Below are 17,149 nucleotides of genomic sequence, written 5' to 3' on the forward strand. Positions count from 1 at the left end.
ATGTGATTTCCTCATTTAGGAAAAATAGCATTTCTACCTCAACACTCATGTCTAAATTAATTGAATATTGTTATCCCATCACTGTTTATTGTTACATTCATTACTGTGGTTTTAGTCATTACAAAGCCAAATGCTCTGAATCAAAGCAAGTGAGACAGACAGAAGGAATGTGTTCTCTTCCTTAGGTAATAGATGCTATTATTGAATCGGGGAAAAGCTTTTCAAAGGAGGAGCGGAAAACAGACCGTTGTCCTCTGTTGTACCAGTGGCACAAGAAGCAGTATGTTGGAGCAGCCCATGGAGTGGCTGGCATCTATTACATGCTCATGCAGGTAAGAGCATCTTCCGTGGGCTGGGTTAGAACACCAGTGATTTCTTGTTTTCAGTCAGAGGATCTTACCTTCAGCTTTCATGCATGTGCAGTGTTGTGACTGGGTCAGGGTTTCACAGCTTGGAATTAATCTGGGCAGCACAGAACTGTGCAAAGATGTTACTACTCAGCTACCTGAGGACATGTCTTAACCTCACTGCAGCTGTTTTTTGTAAGGACCATCTCACTGGGGTCTCAGGCTGCTCTAATTTCCTTTGCCCTTATGTTCACTTAGACTCCCTTCAGCAAGTTGTTCTAGCCCCTTCTTGCTATTCCCATCTTCCTGGCTTCCATTTTTCCTTCCCTGGCTCTACTAGATTTTCTGAGAAATATTCCTTCCTTTAAGGAAGCTCTTCAAAGTCTCCATCCTTCATTTACTTTTTCAGGCTGATGGAATAATTGCACAGTGCTTTCTGGTTTAAGCAGAAGCTACTCTGTATACACATTAAAATCCTAACTTATCTTTTCCTTTACATGTAATTGCTGCTTTTAAGAATTACCACAATATCATTGTTTATGCACCATCAGATTACTGTCTTTTCATTGTACATTAAATATTGTGAGTCATGCAGAGTTGAGTCACCCACTGCAGAAGAAGATGGCATATCAGTCCATCCTTTCCCCATCCCTCCCACGTGAAATAAGGAAAATGGGAGAGAATTTTTTTGTATTTTCAGCGAAGAATTCAGAAAATGGTTTGTTAAAAGGGTGTTTGCTAACAAAAAAAAAAAAAGTGTCCAACGTAGCACCTGAGATGTGGAGGCCACTGTTCATCACTGCCATACAGCACCTTTTCGAGGAAATGTGTATTGATGGATTTAGTTAGAGAAGAGTACTAGAAGAATAAGAGCTTGGCAGTATTACATAACTCATCCAGGAGCTGAGAACCTCATCTGCTTGGGCAAAGAATTGACTTGTATTCAGGCATTCTCAGAAGGCACAGGGTGATAAGGAGGTTTGTAAAGATCTCTGCTCTTCTTGAATTTTCCGGGCTGGGCTGGGCTGGGTTGGACTTGCCTTGCATAGCTGAAAACTGAAGGTATTTATTGCTGGTGGCCATCCATTTTGCCTCCTGCTGCAGGGGTGCAGCATGAAATCAGAGCCCCAAAACCAAGGTCCCCCAGAGCCTTCCTACCCCACAGGAGAGGGTTGATCACCTCTGGGGTGTTCTTCAAGATAAACTGGTATGTGTTCAGGTGTACTTCTGATTAGCAGGGTGAAGGTTTCATAGCTTCACAGAATGCTTAGGGTTGGAAGGGACCTTAAAGATCATAAAGATCCGACCCCTCTTCATTGGCAGGGACACCTCCCATTGGCTGTACAACACCTTTTTGAGGAAATGTGTATTGATGGATTTAGTTAGAGAAGAGTACTAGAAGAATAAGAGCTTGGCAGTATTATATAACTCATCCAGGAGCTGAGAACCTCATCTGCTTGGGCAAAGAATTGACTTGTATTCAGGCATTCTCAGAAGGCACAGGGTGATAAGGAGGTTTGTAAAGATCTCTGCTCTTCTTGAATTTTCCGGGCTGGGCTGGGCTGGGTTGGACTTGCCTTGCATAGCTGAAAACTGAAGGTATTTATTACTGGTGGCCATCCATTTTTCCTCCTGCTGCAGGGGTGCAGCATGAAATCAGAGCCCCAAAACCAAGGTCCCCCAGAGCCTTCCTACCCCACAGGAGAGGGTTGATCACCTCTGGGGTGTTCTTCAAGATAAACTGATATGTGTTCAGGTGTACTTCTGATTAGCAGGGTGAAGGTTTCATAGCTTCACAGAATGCTTAGGGTTGGAAGGGACCGTAAAGATCATAAAGATCCAACCCCTCTGCATTGGCAGGGACACCTCCCATTAGACCAGATTGAACAAGGTCTCATCCACCTCCAGGGAGGGGGCATCAAGAGCCTCCCCAGGCAACCTATTCCACTGTCTTACTGCCTTCATGGTAAAGAATTTATTCCTGAAATCTAACCTAAATCTACCCTCTTTCAGTTTAAAACCATTGCCCCTTGTCCTGTCACAACCCTCTCTGGTGAAAAGCCCCTCTGCAGCTTTCCTGTATGTCCCCTTCATGTGCTGGAAGGCTGTTGTAAGGTCTCCTTGGAGCCTTCTCTTCCACTCAGAAGAGTGCAAAAGTGGAGTTTGCTTCAGGGACCTGGTAGGTAGAAGTCTGGTAAAGTTTTCCTGGCTGAGTTGAAATAAAGACTTCTGGTTTTTTTCAAGTTACTGAAAAGATATCTGCTTCAAGTATTGTATTTGGCTGTGAGACTGTCAGTTTTGACATCGCTCACCTATTGAATGCAGATGTGCTGGAGATAGTGGGAAGCAAATTGTAAGACATCAAATCAGCAACAGAGACAAATAAGCCAAGTTATTGGGCTTCTGTAGGATCTGGTTTCTGCAGTTGTTCCCACAGCTTGCTGGAATTCCAGAAATCATATAGGCCTGTGTGAAAATAGTGCTCCGTTATGACAAGACTGTAAAATGGACTGGTAGAAGAGAGAATGCCAACTAAGAACAGCTGCAGACCTAACAGATACCCAGGTTCTAACCCTTTACTTGCAAGGAACATGCAGGTTCATGGGTATATTCTTTTGTCAAGAATGTAAATTAAATAGAATAAATAAGGAAGAAAATTCAGAAGAGCAATCCGAGGATGAGTTTGTAGTACAAAGATGTTTAGCTACCTGTTGCTTCTGAAAATGGAAATGCAGAAATACAGCCCATAGCTTTTTTTATGATGGAAATCATTAACCTTTGCCAAGTATGCCACTACATACATTCCATTTCTTGGGAAATAGGACAGGTTTGTCTACATTAGTTATTTTTAAAACAAAATGTGTAACCCATTGTGTTTTAAGTGTGTATTATGAGCAATGCTCCTCTAAAACCATCTATCTCCTGTAAGTGTTCTCTCTCTGTTTTAAGGTATGCAGAGAGGTCTGTGAGTCTTGAAATCCATATTCTGTTCCCAGTTCTTCCATAGTCTTTCTGTGTCACTTCCAGTAGGACAGGTAACAACTTGGTGGCCCAATTTCTTTGTCTCTACAGTAGCTGTAAAAACATTCCTTACAAGGATATTGTAAGCAGACATTAATTAAATCTGTAGTAAGTGATTCAAAGTATTTGGATCAAGGGCACATATGTAGGGTACTTGAAAATAGATCATAGAATTAACCGTTGATAGACAATTTGCTACTACTTTCATTTATGATTTCAGTGATGTTTTTCTTAATGTTTCCTTTAGCCAATTGCAAATGTGGACCAAGAGACCCTGACAGAGCTGGTGAAGCCAAGCATAGACTATGTGCGTCATAAAAAATTCAGATCTGGGAATTACCCATCATCACTGAGCAATGAGACTGACAGACTGGTTCACTGGTGCCATGGAGCTCCTGGAGTCATCCACATGCTCATGCAAGCTTATAAGGTGAATCACTCGGTGTTCTTACAGACCTCTGTTCTTACAGAGAGACCTTTAGGCAGGCCTGTTAGATTGTAGGGCTTGCATTTTACTTCTTTCTAGATCTAGATTTTCAAACCAGAATGCTAGGCTTGCCACCTAAAAATCTCAAACTTAATGTAGGTGTGTTTGTAAAGAGGAAATAAATAGGTAAAATTGCTTCTTGGGATGATAGCAACTACTAGACTGTAGGGTTTTTTGGAAAAGGACCATGTGTTTAAACAATCTGGTATCAGAATGCTGGGTGTGACAACATTGACCTAAATTCTTTGAATCTTCATCCTGAGAGTTTTAAGAATTATGTTGGCTTTCTAAAGCCTAAGCTCATGTGCCTTACCAGAGAATGTCTCCCATAAATTACTCTGTTATTAACATTTAACTCTTGAGATCTTAATGTCAGAACAAAGATCCTGTGCCCTTTCTAGGGCATAAGTGTAACTGCTGAGCTACCACAAGCCTGCTGTTTGCTCTTATCACTTTATTTGTGTTGTGCACTTCTGATTTGCATGATGTTTGAAAGTATGCCTTTACACATTTATGCAAATTGATTTTTGCACATTGATTTCTGCACTTGGCAGCCCTCTTTGGTTGCTTCTTGCTTGGCCTCTGGGTAGTCTGATGTTAATCAGGCTTGGTTTATGGAATAGTTACTGGTGTTGCTACCTGCAGTGTGGATTATGACTCTCCTGCATCATTGCTGAATGCAGTCACAGTTCTTTTTCTTTGGGTGGTGGTAGGAGGTTCACTTAACAATGCAGATTGCATTTCCAGCCCCCCCCTCCCTTCTTTGCCAGTGCAGTGCTTTCCCCAGCACAAAATGTTTTGCAGGAGATAAGAGGGATGGGACAAGTTCTGTTTAGCAGTCTCTTTTCTGGCCTCTCTTAAGATGATGGGGCATATGATGCTTTCCCTTTACTCTTTATAATCTGCTTTTTTGAAGAAGTGATAAGAAAAATTGGAGAATGATTTGCTGGATATCCTTTCATGTTAAGCACGGGGACTTGCAATAACAGATATGGCAGTGTTTGACCTGGAAATCAAATGTGGTTGCCAGGCCATCATTGGAAATGCTACAGCTCAGTAGCCAACAAACCTTATTCAGAGAAAGGGACTTTTTTATCAAGTTTGTGGATTTAAGAAGCTTGCCTGTTAATTGCTTCTATTACCTTATTAAGTAGCATATTTGCAGGGCATGCTATCTCTAAAAGGGTAGGTCTACAGCAGTGCATCAGTTACTGGGTTTTTTGTTTTGTTTTGTTGAGCTGTAGAGTGATAGGCAAAGGGGAGCAAAAAAGTAGTGTCTTATAAAGACAGAAGTCTGGTGATGTTTAGCTAAACTACTTGGATTTGTTTTCTGCTCCCATGGTTGGTTCTGTGTCCAAAATGGACTTCAGTTGCAATAAACTTTGCAAAATTGGTCCTTTGCCCAAACTGGCTAGTGCTTTTGGCTAGTATTTGGCTAGTATTGTATTTCCAATACAAATACTATTCAAGGCAGCAGTGTTCCTACCTGTACTTATCACAGAGAAAAGAGCCTTGTGCTATGCAAAGAGACATTCTCATGTGTTTTTGACATGGAATTAGAGGCAGACGGGGAGTAACCAGCAAGAATTACTTGGAAAGACCAGAACCTAGCCCTTTAGGATCAGATGTGACAGCCAATATTCTATGTTGCATTTTTTGGAAGGAAGAATTATGTTTCTGTATTTCAAATCAAGTGACATAGTGGTATGGGAGTGAGGGGGAGAAGCAAAGGACCGTGTACTCTTCAAACATATATAGGCTGAAGAGCCAAATTTTTTTCCTTTGAGGTCCTGATTTCAGAAACAAAAACTTCAAAGCTCTTTCTTTTTTCATGCAGAGAATTGAGAGGCAACTTAGTAAGAAAAAAAGGTTGAAGTCTGTGATGAATGGATTGGTAAAACTCAATGAATTTCATATGAAAAAACCCTACTCTAATAGCAAAACATCTCCTGATTTTGTTTTCATTCGTGCTTCAATTTATGTGTGTTTTTTACTTTGATTCCACAGACCTTTAAAGAGGATAAGTACTTGAAAGATGCTATGGAGTGTAGTGATGTCATCTGGCAGAGAGGTTTATTGAGAAAAGGATATGGGATCTGTCATGGCACTGCTGGCAATGGCTACTCCTTCTTGTCTCTCTATAACCTAACTCAGGACAAAAAGTACCTCTACCGAGCTTGTAAGGTGAGTTCTGTGGCATCCCCCAAAAATTCCTGTTCCCTTTTGCTTTTTAATGCCTATGCAAGAGGAAATCTATTGTTTTGTGTTAAAACTGGAGCTGGCTGGCTGGCTGTGTGTCTGAGTGGGACACCACTGTCAAGTCACTTTCTCCCCTTTACTCAAACCTTAACTGGGCAACTCTGGGTACATAGATCATGCACCATCTTCATACTCACAAATGTTGTGTGAGACAGGAGGAACTAAACACATATTCAAAATAAAACAGTCTGAAAATCATCCTGCCTGAACAATAACAGTAATTTTATGTCATATTAATTATTCCATTGAGTCATTCTCAGCTCCTCAAGTGGTAACAGTTGCAGTCTTTTGTAATTATTTGTTTTCAAACTAGTGCCTTTTTGTGACTTTTAGAGCTTTGCATTGCAGTTATTAAATTAGGTTTTTTTCATGAACACAAATTGCATAGAAAGATACACTCAGAATTTCTCCGCTGGAATTGTCCAGGTTCTTCTGTCACTCTGACTGTGCTAGTTACTAGTTCCTATATAAGATTAGTTTGGTTTTGTTTGTTCCTTTTTTTTCAGCTTTATTGATGGATATTGGGTGTCAGATTACATTCATAACTATTAAACTGAAGCCCTTTTAAAAATACTGGGATTTTTAATGGGAAATTTATGACTTGTTTTCAGATGAGCATGGGCTGCATGTAAAGCTCATGTATTCATCTCCACTGTCAGTTTATCTTCCATCAGCAGAGCTTTAAAAAGTTGATGCTTGTCTCATCCTACCAAAGCATGAGAAATCCCTAGTTAACTCTCAGGAGTCATGAAACTGTTATGCAAATGAACCAGAAAAGCTTGAAATGCCAGGGCTCACAGAGACCCCTGGCTTGTGCTTCTCACTTTTGGCCTCACAACTTTTTTCCAGAATTATCAGACAGGCTCCCAGGGGGCTGAGCCACTCCTAGCTGGCCTGTCTGTGAGTAGAGAGAGGGAGGGGCTGTGGTATCCTGGGCTCCAGGCAACAGAGAGCATCCAGCCCCTGTGCTGCTCAGCATTGTGATGAAACCACTGCTGATGGCAAGAATGCTCAGGCTGTGTAGCAAATCATGGCAGATATCTTCCTGCTAGAAGATAATTCTCCCTCCCTCCCCCATCCTACTTATTAAATATGGTTTAATAAACATTAGTGTGTCTTATAAGATGCGTGAGTTGTGCTGAAGCTGTGAACTTGTTAATTATGGTTGTGCTTCTGTGCCCTGGGGTGTGTTTTTAAATTTCTGATGGAATTCCCAGTCTCGCAGTAATGACAAAGGGTGAGAGAGACCCCTTAGTTCTTTGCTTTGCTGGAATCTTCTCACTGTATTTTGTGTAAGCAGTGGTTTGCTTCCAGGCATGGAAATAAGAGGGGAACTTGTGGCCTCTTGTAGGCTCTGGGGAGCCATAAAGGAGGAATAGATGGTTGCCATTAAATTGATCCATTTGCAGTTCATAAGTCATGTAGGTCTAATGTAGCTACTGCAGCAGTGTTGATCAAACACAGGAAAGATACTGTTAATTCTTTAATGATGCTCCATCTTCTGCAACAAAATATTGATGACCTTAATTGTCTAACTGTATTTATAATGATTTTTCATAAAGCTTGGGGAAGGCAAATAAATAAACCCAAGTAATCACAGCTGGAGAAGTAATACTCTAAACTGGTGCATGGAAGTGAAAGAAAGCTAAAAGGCAATTAGCAACGCTAAGTCATGAGTATGTGGATAAATTAAGCACCAAGACAGATAAGAAACCGATAGCATTAGAAAAATTCTGCCCTTGAAACTGAATATATCTGTTCCTGCAGCATTTTTCATTGATGTGTATGGGGTTGATTTACAGAAAACACAAGTTAAGTACAGCCCACCTAATTATGTTGTTAAAAATTGAAACTCATGCAGTGGAAATACAGATCCTGAAACCTAATTTTAGCATTGTCATGGTTGATGTGGGGCAAATTGATCTCGGACAATGATTTCTGTGTTGTCTTTGCTTTCACTATTCTACGTATAGAACATATTAAAGATATGTAGATACTTAAGCTTGCATTTCAGAGTCTTAATATTTTTTTTTTGTAATGTTTCCCCAGTTTGCTGAGTGGTGTTTGGAATATGGTGCACATGGATGTCGTATTCCTGACCGACCGTATTCTCTCTTTGAAGGTAAAGTGATGGTGTTGCAAATGAAATTGTATTATAGAGGAAAGAAGGGCAAACCTCCTTCTGCTTTTAAAAACAGACCCACCCCCTACCACCACCTCTGCTCTAAAGAAGATGGAGTGGGGAAGACAAAATCGTTCACTATCATGACTTCATTTATGTTTACATTTCAGCGGTTTCCAGTGTAAAGCCAGGGCCACTGTCATTCTTGAATAAAATTTTGCTGTGCTGATGTTTCTTGTCTTGAAATCATAGAATAGAATCATAGAATAATTTGAGGTGGAAGGGACCTCTAAAGGTCATCTAGTACAAACCCCCTGCAGTGAGCAGGTAGACCCTCAATTAGATCAGGTTGCTCAGAGCGTTGTCAAACCTCTCCAGGGATGATGCCTCAACTACCTCCCTGGGCAACCTGTCCTATTTTTCCACCACCTTCATGGTAAAGATTCTTTTTTTCGCTAATATACAGTCTAAATCTACTTTTCTCTAATTTAAAACCATTGCTCCTCATCCTTTACAGGCTCTTATAAACAGTCCATCTCCAGCCCTCCTGTAGCCCCCTTCAGGTACTGGAAGGTCACTATTAGGTCTCTTTAGAGCCTTCTTTTTTCCAAGTTAAACAACCCCAGCTGTCTCAGCCTGTCTTTGTGGGAGAGGTTTTCCAGCCTCCTGATCATTTTTGTAGCCCTCCTCTGGACCTACTCCATCAGGTCCATGTCCTTCTTGTATTGAGGGCTACAGAGCTGGACACAGTACTCCGGGTGAGGTCTTACCAGAGCAAAGTGGCAGAATCACCTCTTTCAGTCTGCTGGGCCACACTTCTTTTGATGCAGTCCAGGATTAGATTGGCCTTCTGGGCTACAAGCAGGCACTGTTGGCTCATGTCCAGCTTTTCATCCACCAGCACCCCCGAGTTATTTCTGCAGGGCTGTTTTCTAAAACGTTGTCCCCAAGCCTGTCGTGATAATGTGTCCTGCCCAGGTGCAGGAGCCTGCATTTGGTCATGTTGAACCTCATGAGAGCCCACCTCTCCAGGTTGTCCTGGTCCGTCTGGATGACATTTCATCCCTCTGGCTTATTGACAGCACCACTCAGCTTGGTGTCATCTGCAGACTTGCTTAAAGCAAACAGAAGGCAATAGTTCTGTCCAGATGTTGTAGCAGAGGGACTGGGCAGAGGAGCAGCTGTAGATAAGGGGGCTGAAAGGAAGTTGCTGGTATGTCAAAACCAGACTTTCCCTGCTGCAATACTAAAGCAATGAAAAGCTTTAATATGAACCCAAATCACTTGAATAGAAATGCTGAGTTCTTAGGACTTTTTTGTAAGTTCAGATACATTTTTAGATACTTTCCTTGACCTCTGCATTTCTTTTCTTTATAGATTATATTTGATTCCTTATCTCAGGTTTTAGAAACACAGCAGCAAGGAATCACAGGCCCAAGTAGGATTTAAAGTTGCACAGCTACTTTTTGAACAATGAGCCTAGTGTGCCACCTATCACGGAGATGTGAAATTACAGCAGACTGAGTAGGATTACTTCACAAATAAACCTATCCAGGCTGTGAACACGAGAGAGCAGTAGTGTTTTGCATCCCTTCTAAATACAGAACTATGGTCTTAGTGTTTAAGGAAGAGAAGTAGAAGTATTCTTACTCCTGAGAGCTCCTTGCATGCACTCATAGAGGGGAAAAAAAACGAGGCATAGATGCTCTTGTATAAGAGCTTTGAAATTTGTAGAGGTGTGAAGTAATGTTAAATAAAGGGTAATTTGTGCCTTAATACTGATGTACAACCTTTAGGTTGGTTTGTTTTTTTTTTTTGTCAGTGATTTTTTTTACAGATATTTCTAGAAAGTCTCAAACTTGAGAGGAAAAAAAGTCTTAATTTTGATGGTCTTTAGTAGCCAAAATTGTGCTTGAGGTTGCCCAATTCTACAAGTATGTGTACACTTTGAGTGGAAGTTGCATCTTTCAGCACTGTCTCAATTGTTTCATTTGTATCAGATGCTGTATTTCAGGAAGGTTCCTTTGTATGTGCTTAGCTATTGATAAAATAGGATCATAAAAGTGGGCTTGTGTTTGTGTGCCCTCCTGCTGCAGAGAACCTTTGTCTCCTGTCACCCTTAGAGTTTTATTAGGTGATGCTGCAGTTAGTGCTTCAGGCTCTGGATGACCTCTTTATGAATAGCAAACAAACGAACCTGTACATCTCAAATATAATTCAGTTTTGCTTTTGTTTTTTCACTAGTGAAATGACGAGCAAGAGCTGCTCAAATTCTGAGGGACAGCCATATCAGCATTTTTTTTTTTTCTTAATTGAAGTAGCATCAAGGTTGTGCATCTGAAAAGATGATAGCAGAGAAATCTTAGTTCTTGCCTTTCAACTTTTCAAGTGAAACTTGTTTTTCTGGGCAAAGTACAGTTGAATTTGCCTTTCCATAGACTATAAGTATACCTGTTTGAAAAAAGATTTATTGAGGAGGTGTTCAAGCAGGTGCTGTTGCCTTTGCTGTCAACTGTGCTGTTTTGAGGTCGAAGAGTCCCAGATAACTCTTTCTTCTTATGTTTTAGGCATGGCTGGAGCTATTCACTTCCTCTCAGATATTTCAGTACCAGAGACTTCCCAGTTTCCGGCATTTGAACTTGGACCTCAAAGGAGGGAAAACAAAGTGGAACAGGACAGCTAAAAGATCATTTTGAATGGAAACTGATGCCAAAAGAGATGGGACTGTTTAGTGCCTCTGATACAGAACCAACTCGACCCTGAACCAATGGATGGATAAACCCCTTTTCTCACCCAGAGGACCATGAAGTCATTAGAGCATGAACGGGAGAAGCCACATCTAAGTTCTGTTAAAGTGACGCCTTCAGATGTACGACAAGAGAAGTCAAGTTTTGAACTTTCTCTTTTCTGTTGTGTTTGTCTTCTTCAGGTCTTTGACATGCTCTGCATGTTTTTTGGTGTTGTCTGTTGAGCTGAGCCTTGTGTTGTTAGCCAAGCGCCGGTCTCTGTGCGAATCTCTCTGCTCTGCCCTCGCATGAGCCCAGCAGCAGCAGTTGTGTCGCTTTCCACAGCGTGGTTACTCGGAGAGTCACACCTTATGCCAGAGAGCTTGCTGCAGGACAGTGCCCAGCTTCACTGTTGAGCTGGTAGTTGTTAAAAGAGAGGAAAGATGTTTCTGTGTTCGTGTTTTTTCTGCGTTTTTCTCCCCAGTCCCTCGAAGCCGAGATGATGGAAACGAGCCTTTTGTGGTGAAGAGGTATGAGGCCACCTCAGTTTTTCAGAAGTGTAGCACATTGGAAGGGAGCTGACTTGCTTTTTCTGCTGCTGTGGGAAATTTTTCTGAAAGTCTGAAGGAGAGGCCCCCTTTGACACTTGTACCTGGTTAGATTGTTAGGCACTAGCAGGAGGGAGGAGATGCTCATCCCCACCTCTGTAAAGCCCCATCCCATGGCATGAGTTTAACAAGCTGAAGTCACTCATACTCACTGCTCCTGCTGCTCCCAGGAGCAGAGCAGAGATAGCATAACTGTGCTTCTCTCCTGTATGTGAATTTGTAATAAACCTGTCCTGCAGCATCTACTGTGCTATTGAGTAAGGGAGGGCATCAGGGCAGGTTTTCATGCTTGTAATTTGGGATGGCTGTAGCTTCCAAACCAAAACAGTGATTTTTTATTTTTTTTTTCTGCCCTTCCCTCCCCCTCCCAGCCCCGCTGCATTTAGCCCGTGTGGTGTGATAGGAGCAATAAATATCAGCTGCTTGTGGAGGCTGCAGAAGATTGGTGAGCAATATAAAACCATAAGTAGAGTACCTGAAGTTGATTTCATCTTAAAATCCAAAACAAAAAAGCCCTTTGCCCTTAGTTTTAACTGTGCTGCTAGTGCTTTGCTTCCCATGGTAGTGTGGTGGGGTTGTGAAATACTAGACCTGCCTTCAGATGCTCTTGAGTATCAGGCTTTTGGTTTGAGAAGAGCAGTGGGGTGTACTGTAAGCACACTTACAGCAGGCTTATGTTTTCCAGATAGTACATGTGCTTACTGCTTGGGACAGATAAGTGCAGTGCACTCTGACTTGCTCAAGCTCTGCTGTCATCCTTCCCTCAGGTCTCCCTGGGCTCTGTCATTCCAGGTGCTTATTTTAATTGGTATCTTTTGTTGGCTGACAGTGTGACAGATGGCAGATACTTTAACCTTTCAGAAGTGCATCGGGATATATGTGACCTGTGGACCATCTGCTGAGCACTTGGAGATGAATGTTTCTCCTGCATAAATCTCTGAACAGTAGCAGGTGACTTTGAACTTTATCATATCTGTTGCCAAATCCATTGGGATGATAATCTCCACAATCAGTTCTCCAGGGCAAGGGCAGCAGTGCCAGTGCAGGGACAACTTAATGTCACAGTGTAGCTTCTCTGCTGGCTTGTCAGGTAGGAGTAAGATGTGGGAGCAGTGGGAGAGACTTTTCCACCCCTCTGGCAAAGGGCAGAAGATGAGGTAATGGGGCACCAAACCCAGCTGTATCACTGCAGCCAGGGCCAGGGGAAATGCAGAAGGGCAGTGGAAATGAGGGAAGCTGCATGAGAAGCAGCTGTGGTGAAGCAAAGCAAAGGGGCAGAAGGCAGAGGGAACAGTGAGGAATTGTCAGGAGCTGATTTCAGGAGGCACTGCACAGTGTACCAGCAGAGGGACGTCTCCAATGAGATGTTCCTCCTGTCAAGCATGCTAAGGTCTGTTATTTCTGTTTGCAGCCTGTGGATCACTGATACTGCCCATAGATAAGCCAGGGAGGAAACTTGCCCAGGGTCAACTTTCACACAAACCCTAGCACAGAAGGGAGATGGCATCCCTGATCTTGTTTCACATCACTCCCACTTTATTCCTTCCCCTCTTCTGTGAGTGCAGAACCAGGGAGGAGGCTTGCCAGGTCTGCAGGAACTGCCTGCAAACAGCACAGATGCCACAGCCCTTCCTGTGTTGTGCTGACCACTTAACTTACAGAGTTGACAGGCAGGTATTTTCAGTCAGTGATAGATACATATAATTCTTCTTGGCTTCTGAGCTTGCCATGGCTCTTGTGGGAGATGATTTTTGCTGGCTGGAGCCCAAAGGGCATTAAAACTTACAGGTTTAACAAAATACATAGGTATATGCACACTTAGAATAGCTTAATACTGAGCAGATCTCTGACATGCTTGAGTACACCTGTGGAAATAGTAAGCAAGTCAGCTACCAGCTCCTTCTGTACTGTAGCCAGCCCTCTGATGGGATGGGGCCTGGCACTGTGTCTCTCCACATAATCCTCCTGGAATAGTGCAGGGCTGGAAATGTAATGTATCAAGTCAGGAATCAGATATCTAACAGTGCATCAGCCCCCTCTCCTGATGTGACTTTCCTTTTGGCTCCTCCTTTCTGTTCATCACAGTATTGTAATATCTAGGTGGTCCATTAAGAAAGATTATTGTGTGGAGGTGAAAAAACATAGTTCATCAAGGCATTGTTCTCAGAAATCATACCAAACTAAACCGTGGAAAATGTCTTACTATTCCCTGGTTTGCTTTGTTTGTGTGTTATAGTCCATCTGTTGCAAAATGTGTTTAAAATGGACATACTCTTTGGGCAGAATAAGAGGAAAAAAATGCTGATGTTTTGTTCTTTGGCTTTATTAGTAAAGATCAAGCTATGTGGTGGTCATTTGTGTGATTCTTTTTTTTTTTTCTTTTTTTTATTTCTTCCTTCCCTTCCCTTGTATATGCCATCTTTCCCTCTGATACCTGTCCCACTGACAGCTGACTCCTGATCTGTAGTCTTGCAGAGTAAAACACGTGCCAGAAAGCAGACAAGTGGCTTGGTTTTTAGCCTTCATCTTTTGCTAGCATTTCAGGCCCCTTTACTGCTGCTGCTCCAGTGTGATTTTTAGTGTGCATTGCTTAGTTCAAAGTGTTGATCTCCTTTCTGGTCACATATGTCCTGTTGAACAGTGCAGCTAAAGCCTGACTCACTACAAGCTGGTTTTTAAGAACACACGTACAAAAATCTCTCTGTCCAGCTGCCTACCATCTGCTTTCCAGCTTTTAGAGAGCTTGATGTTTTTCCCTTAGCTAGGCTTTAACAGAAGGAAACTTCAAGTATGTTGCAAGCAAGGGGTGGTATTTCTCTTTTACAAAGCCCCATGTGCTGCTCTCTGCCACTGAGAGCAGCTCCTGCTTTTTTATATTTGTTTTTTTTTAATTAACAGCATTATCTCTAGGACCTGAAGATCATCTGTACAAATTTAGCTGTATCTAGACAAATGTGTTAAAGCTTTTCTAGCACAAGAGTTCTCATTAAAAAGAGGAGGGAGGTGGGAGGAAGCACATGTGCTGTGTTTCAGGTAACAGCCAGGCAGCAGTTTCTGTCCCATCAGGGTGTTTTGATGCAGCAGTCTTTTTCCTGGTTAAATTGTATACTTTCCCCCATTTTTTCTTTGGATTTATGTTGACTCACAGGTGCAAGAAGCCAGGTTCTGCATGGCAGAGCAGCTGTTCTGCATGCAGGGAGCAGCAGTGACCTATCCTTAGCCACTGATTCTCCTTGACATCTGCAAATGGGCTGCTGTAAATCCAGCTGTAGCTATTAGATATCTTAGGGTTACGGAGCAGGATTAAAATACAGAGGGAGACATAGGTAGAGCTACATACACCTGTCTTGTGACTTCTTTCTTTACATAAAGCCAAAATTACACCTGTGCAAATAAGGAGCTGAGGCTGAAGGTCTGCTTGTCACTGTTCTGCTTTCTCTGCTGTCCTTTTCACCTTGAGGCAAATGGCAGCTGGGGGTGGTGGCTAACAGCTGAACCTCTTCTTTTTAATAGCCTTGTTCTCTAGCAGTTGCTTTGTATAAATAGCTTATGCTGGAGGTTTCCTTGTAGCAGTTTCCTTGTCCCAGAGTACAAACAACTGAAATCCCAGAAAGCAGCACAACTTCCCAGGGACAGAGGATCAGAGGAAGTGCTGCAAAGACATCCTGGCCCATCTTTCTCACCCACTGACTTAGCAGTGATGCATTAATTAGACCAGAAAAATAAATACAATAAAATATCAAAGCCTTACATTTTATTTTGATGTTTCACAAGCTGTTTTATCTGCTGGCTGATCTGTATGGCAAAGCACTTCTTGGGTGTATCTCTCTCTCTATATATATAAAACAATCCACCTGAGGGTTTTGGGATTGTTTGCTTTAAGAGCAGTATCTCCTTTGCTGCTTCACATAGGCTGAAGATCCTCTTGGAAAATGCAGTTCTCAGCTGTTGTTTTTCACTGCAGTGTAAGCTGTCTTGGGGCTCTAAAGAAAAGGAAAAAGAAAAACCCACCCACAAACCCAGGGGTGGGGAGGAGAGGGGGAGAAATCTTGTCACTACATTATCTTTTCCCCAAGTGATAATGAAACAGAGACGCAGCTGCCTGGCAGCCCCCAATAGCAATGGGAGGGTTGGTACCTCCATTGTCAAGCTGGGTCCTATTTACAGCACAACTGATGAGTCAGCCTGCTAATTACAGAGAGGCAGGACAGGCACTGCAGGATGCTGCTGCAACCTTTGCCCCTCTCCTGGCTACCCAGATGCACCAGAGAGAATGAGGTGGAGGGGAGAATCAAGAATAAAAATCCATAAATAAGTTGGTGCTGCTTTAGCCTCTTCTGCCCAAAGAAGGCTGCCCTGATGGGCGTCCTTAACCCCCCTTAACAGAGGTGTTTCAGCTGCCTCGGTCCTGACAGCGAGTTCTGGGGCTGTGTATCTGCTGGAAGAATAAAGCAGCAGCAGCAGCATCAAAACCTTATGACCCCTTCAACAGCAATGAGCTCAGCTGACCCATTAGTACAGAGCCTTCCCTCAATAGTATGTAAGGCAGCAAGCATGTTGGAGGGAAGGTGCTTTATGGGAAGAAAACTTTTTTTCTGGAGGAAGAAAAAAAATTAATGTTCTGAGCCCTAGAAATGCTCTGGCAACAACCAGCTGTCCTTCAGTGTGAGCTGAGGAAGTTAGAGCTGTGTCACACGTGGCTGAAGGGTAAGCTCTGCCTTCAATCCACTCCAGGATGTGTGGGAGACACAAGGCTGGTGGGAGATGAGGCTAGGATGGGGTGTTGGTCACATGTGGCTACCTACAGGTGAGAAACCCTTGCCAGCTGGCAAGATGGGAAGCAAAAGAGGCCTCTCAGTCTCACCAGCATGGAGTTGGGATGTGACCAGGTCTGTGCCTCTGAATATGCCTGAGGTCAGAAAGGTTTCCTGTGTGAGATGGCTGACTACCTGTTGAGAGCTGGTGTCTCAGGAATACCACCTTCAAAGCCCTTCAGTACCACCAATGCCCTTCAGAGAGAAATCTGATGACTGCTTGCCCAGAGGCACAATCTCCACACAACGATCACGGGGTCCTTACAAACCTACAAAGACCTCTGCTCATTCTTTCCCTGCATGACCCCTAAGGAGGAAAGAGGGCAGAGCACATCCAGTCATCCGTAGCCTTTGCTCTTCTCCATGGGCACAGGACTGACAGCAAAACTTCTGCCTGAACACCAGCAGCCCAGCCACACACAGAACAGGTTCCCACCCCAGAGTGCAACCAGGACTTGCTGCACAAGCCTTGGATGTAGAAAGGCCTGGCCACACCAGAGAGGGAGGGAGTACCAAGAGTCCCTGCTAGTGCTTTTTCTCTCAAAGCAGTGTAATTGCAGACTGCCTCCCCTTCTCATTCCCCTTTATGCCAGGGGTCAAAGCAGCAGAGACAGAAGTTTTCTTACCCACCTGGGCACCCTCCTCCCAGTCACTGCCTCCTGTACGACCTCGAGGGATCATCATTTGTTCCTGGCTTCCCCAACAAGCTCAGTGGTTCAGCTTGAGCATTTCCATGCTGCCTAAGCCCTGCTGAAACATTTAAAC

The 17,149-nt window shown here is 43.0% G+C and overlaps 1 protein-coding gene across 2 annotated transcripts in view; it reads left to right on the forward strand.

The window, feature by feature from the left end:
- LANCL2 (LanC like 2) overlaps window positions 1-15,314 on the forward strand; it is a 33,086-nt gene extending 17,772 nt beyond the window's left edge. The window contains exons 5-10 of one of the 2 annotated variants that reach the window (XR_003987205.1): window positions 186-332; window positions 3,616-3,798; window positions 5,863-6,039; window positions 8,164-8,236; window positions 10,804-13,244; window positions 13,413-13,924. Coding sequence is in view for 1 of the 2 variants with exons in the window: in XM_030445311.1 (XP_030301171.1) it covers window positions 186-332; window positions 3,616-3,798; window positions 5,863-6,039; window positions 8,164-8,236; window positions 10,804-10,919 (696 nt within the window). In the remaining variant the exon portion in view is untranslated. Of the gene's footprint in view, window positions 1-185; window positions 333-3,615; window positions 3,799-5,862; window positions 6,040-8,163; window positions 8,237-10,803 lie in introns of both variants that reach the window. The other variant, XM_030445311.1, reaches the window with a different exon arrangement.
- The last annotated feature ends 1,835 nt before the right edge of the window (window positions 15,315-17,149 follow it).

The sequence above is a fragment of the Calypte anna genome, chromosome 2, assembly GCF_003957555.1.
Source record: "Calypte anna isolate BGI_N300 chromosome 2, bCalAnn1_v1.p, whole genome shotgun sequence".
Classification (NCBI taxonomy): Eukaryota; Metazoa; Chordata; class Aves; order Apodiformes; family Trochilidae; genus Calypte; species Calypte anna.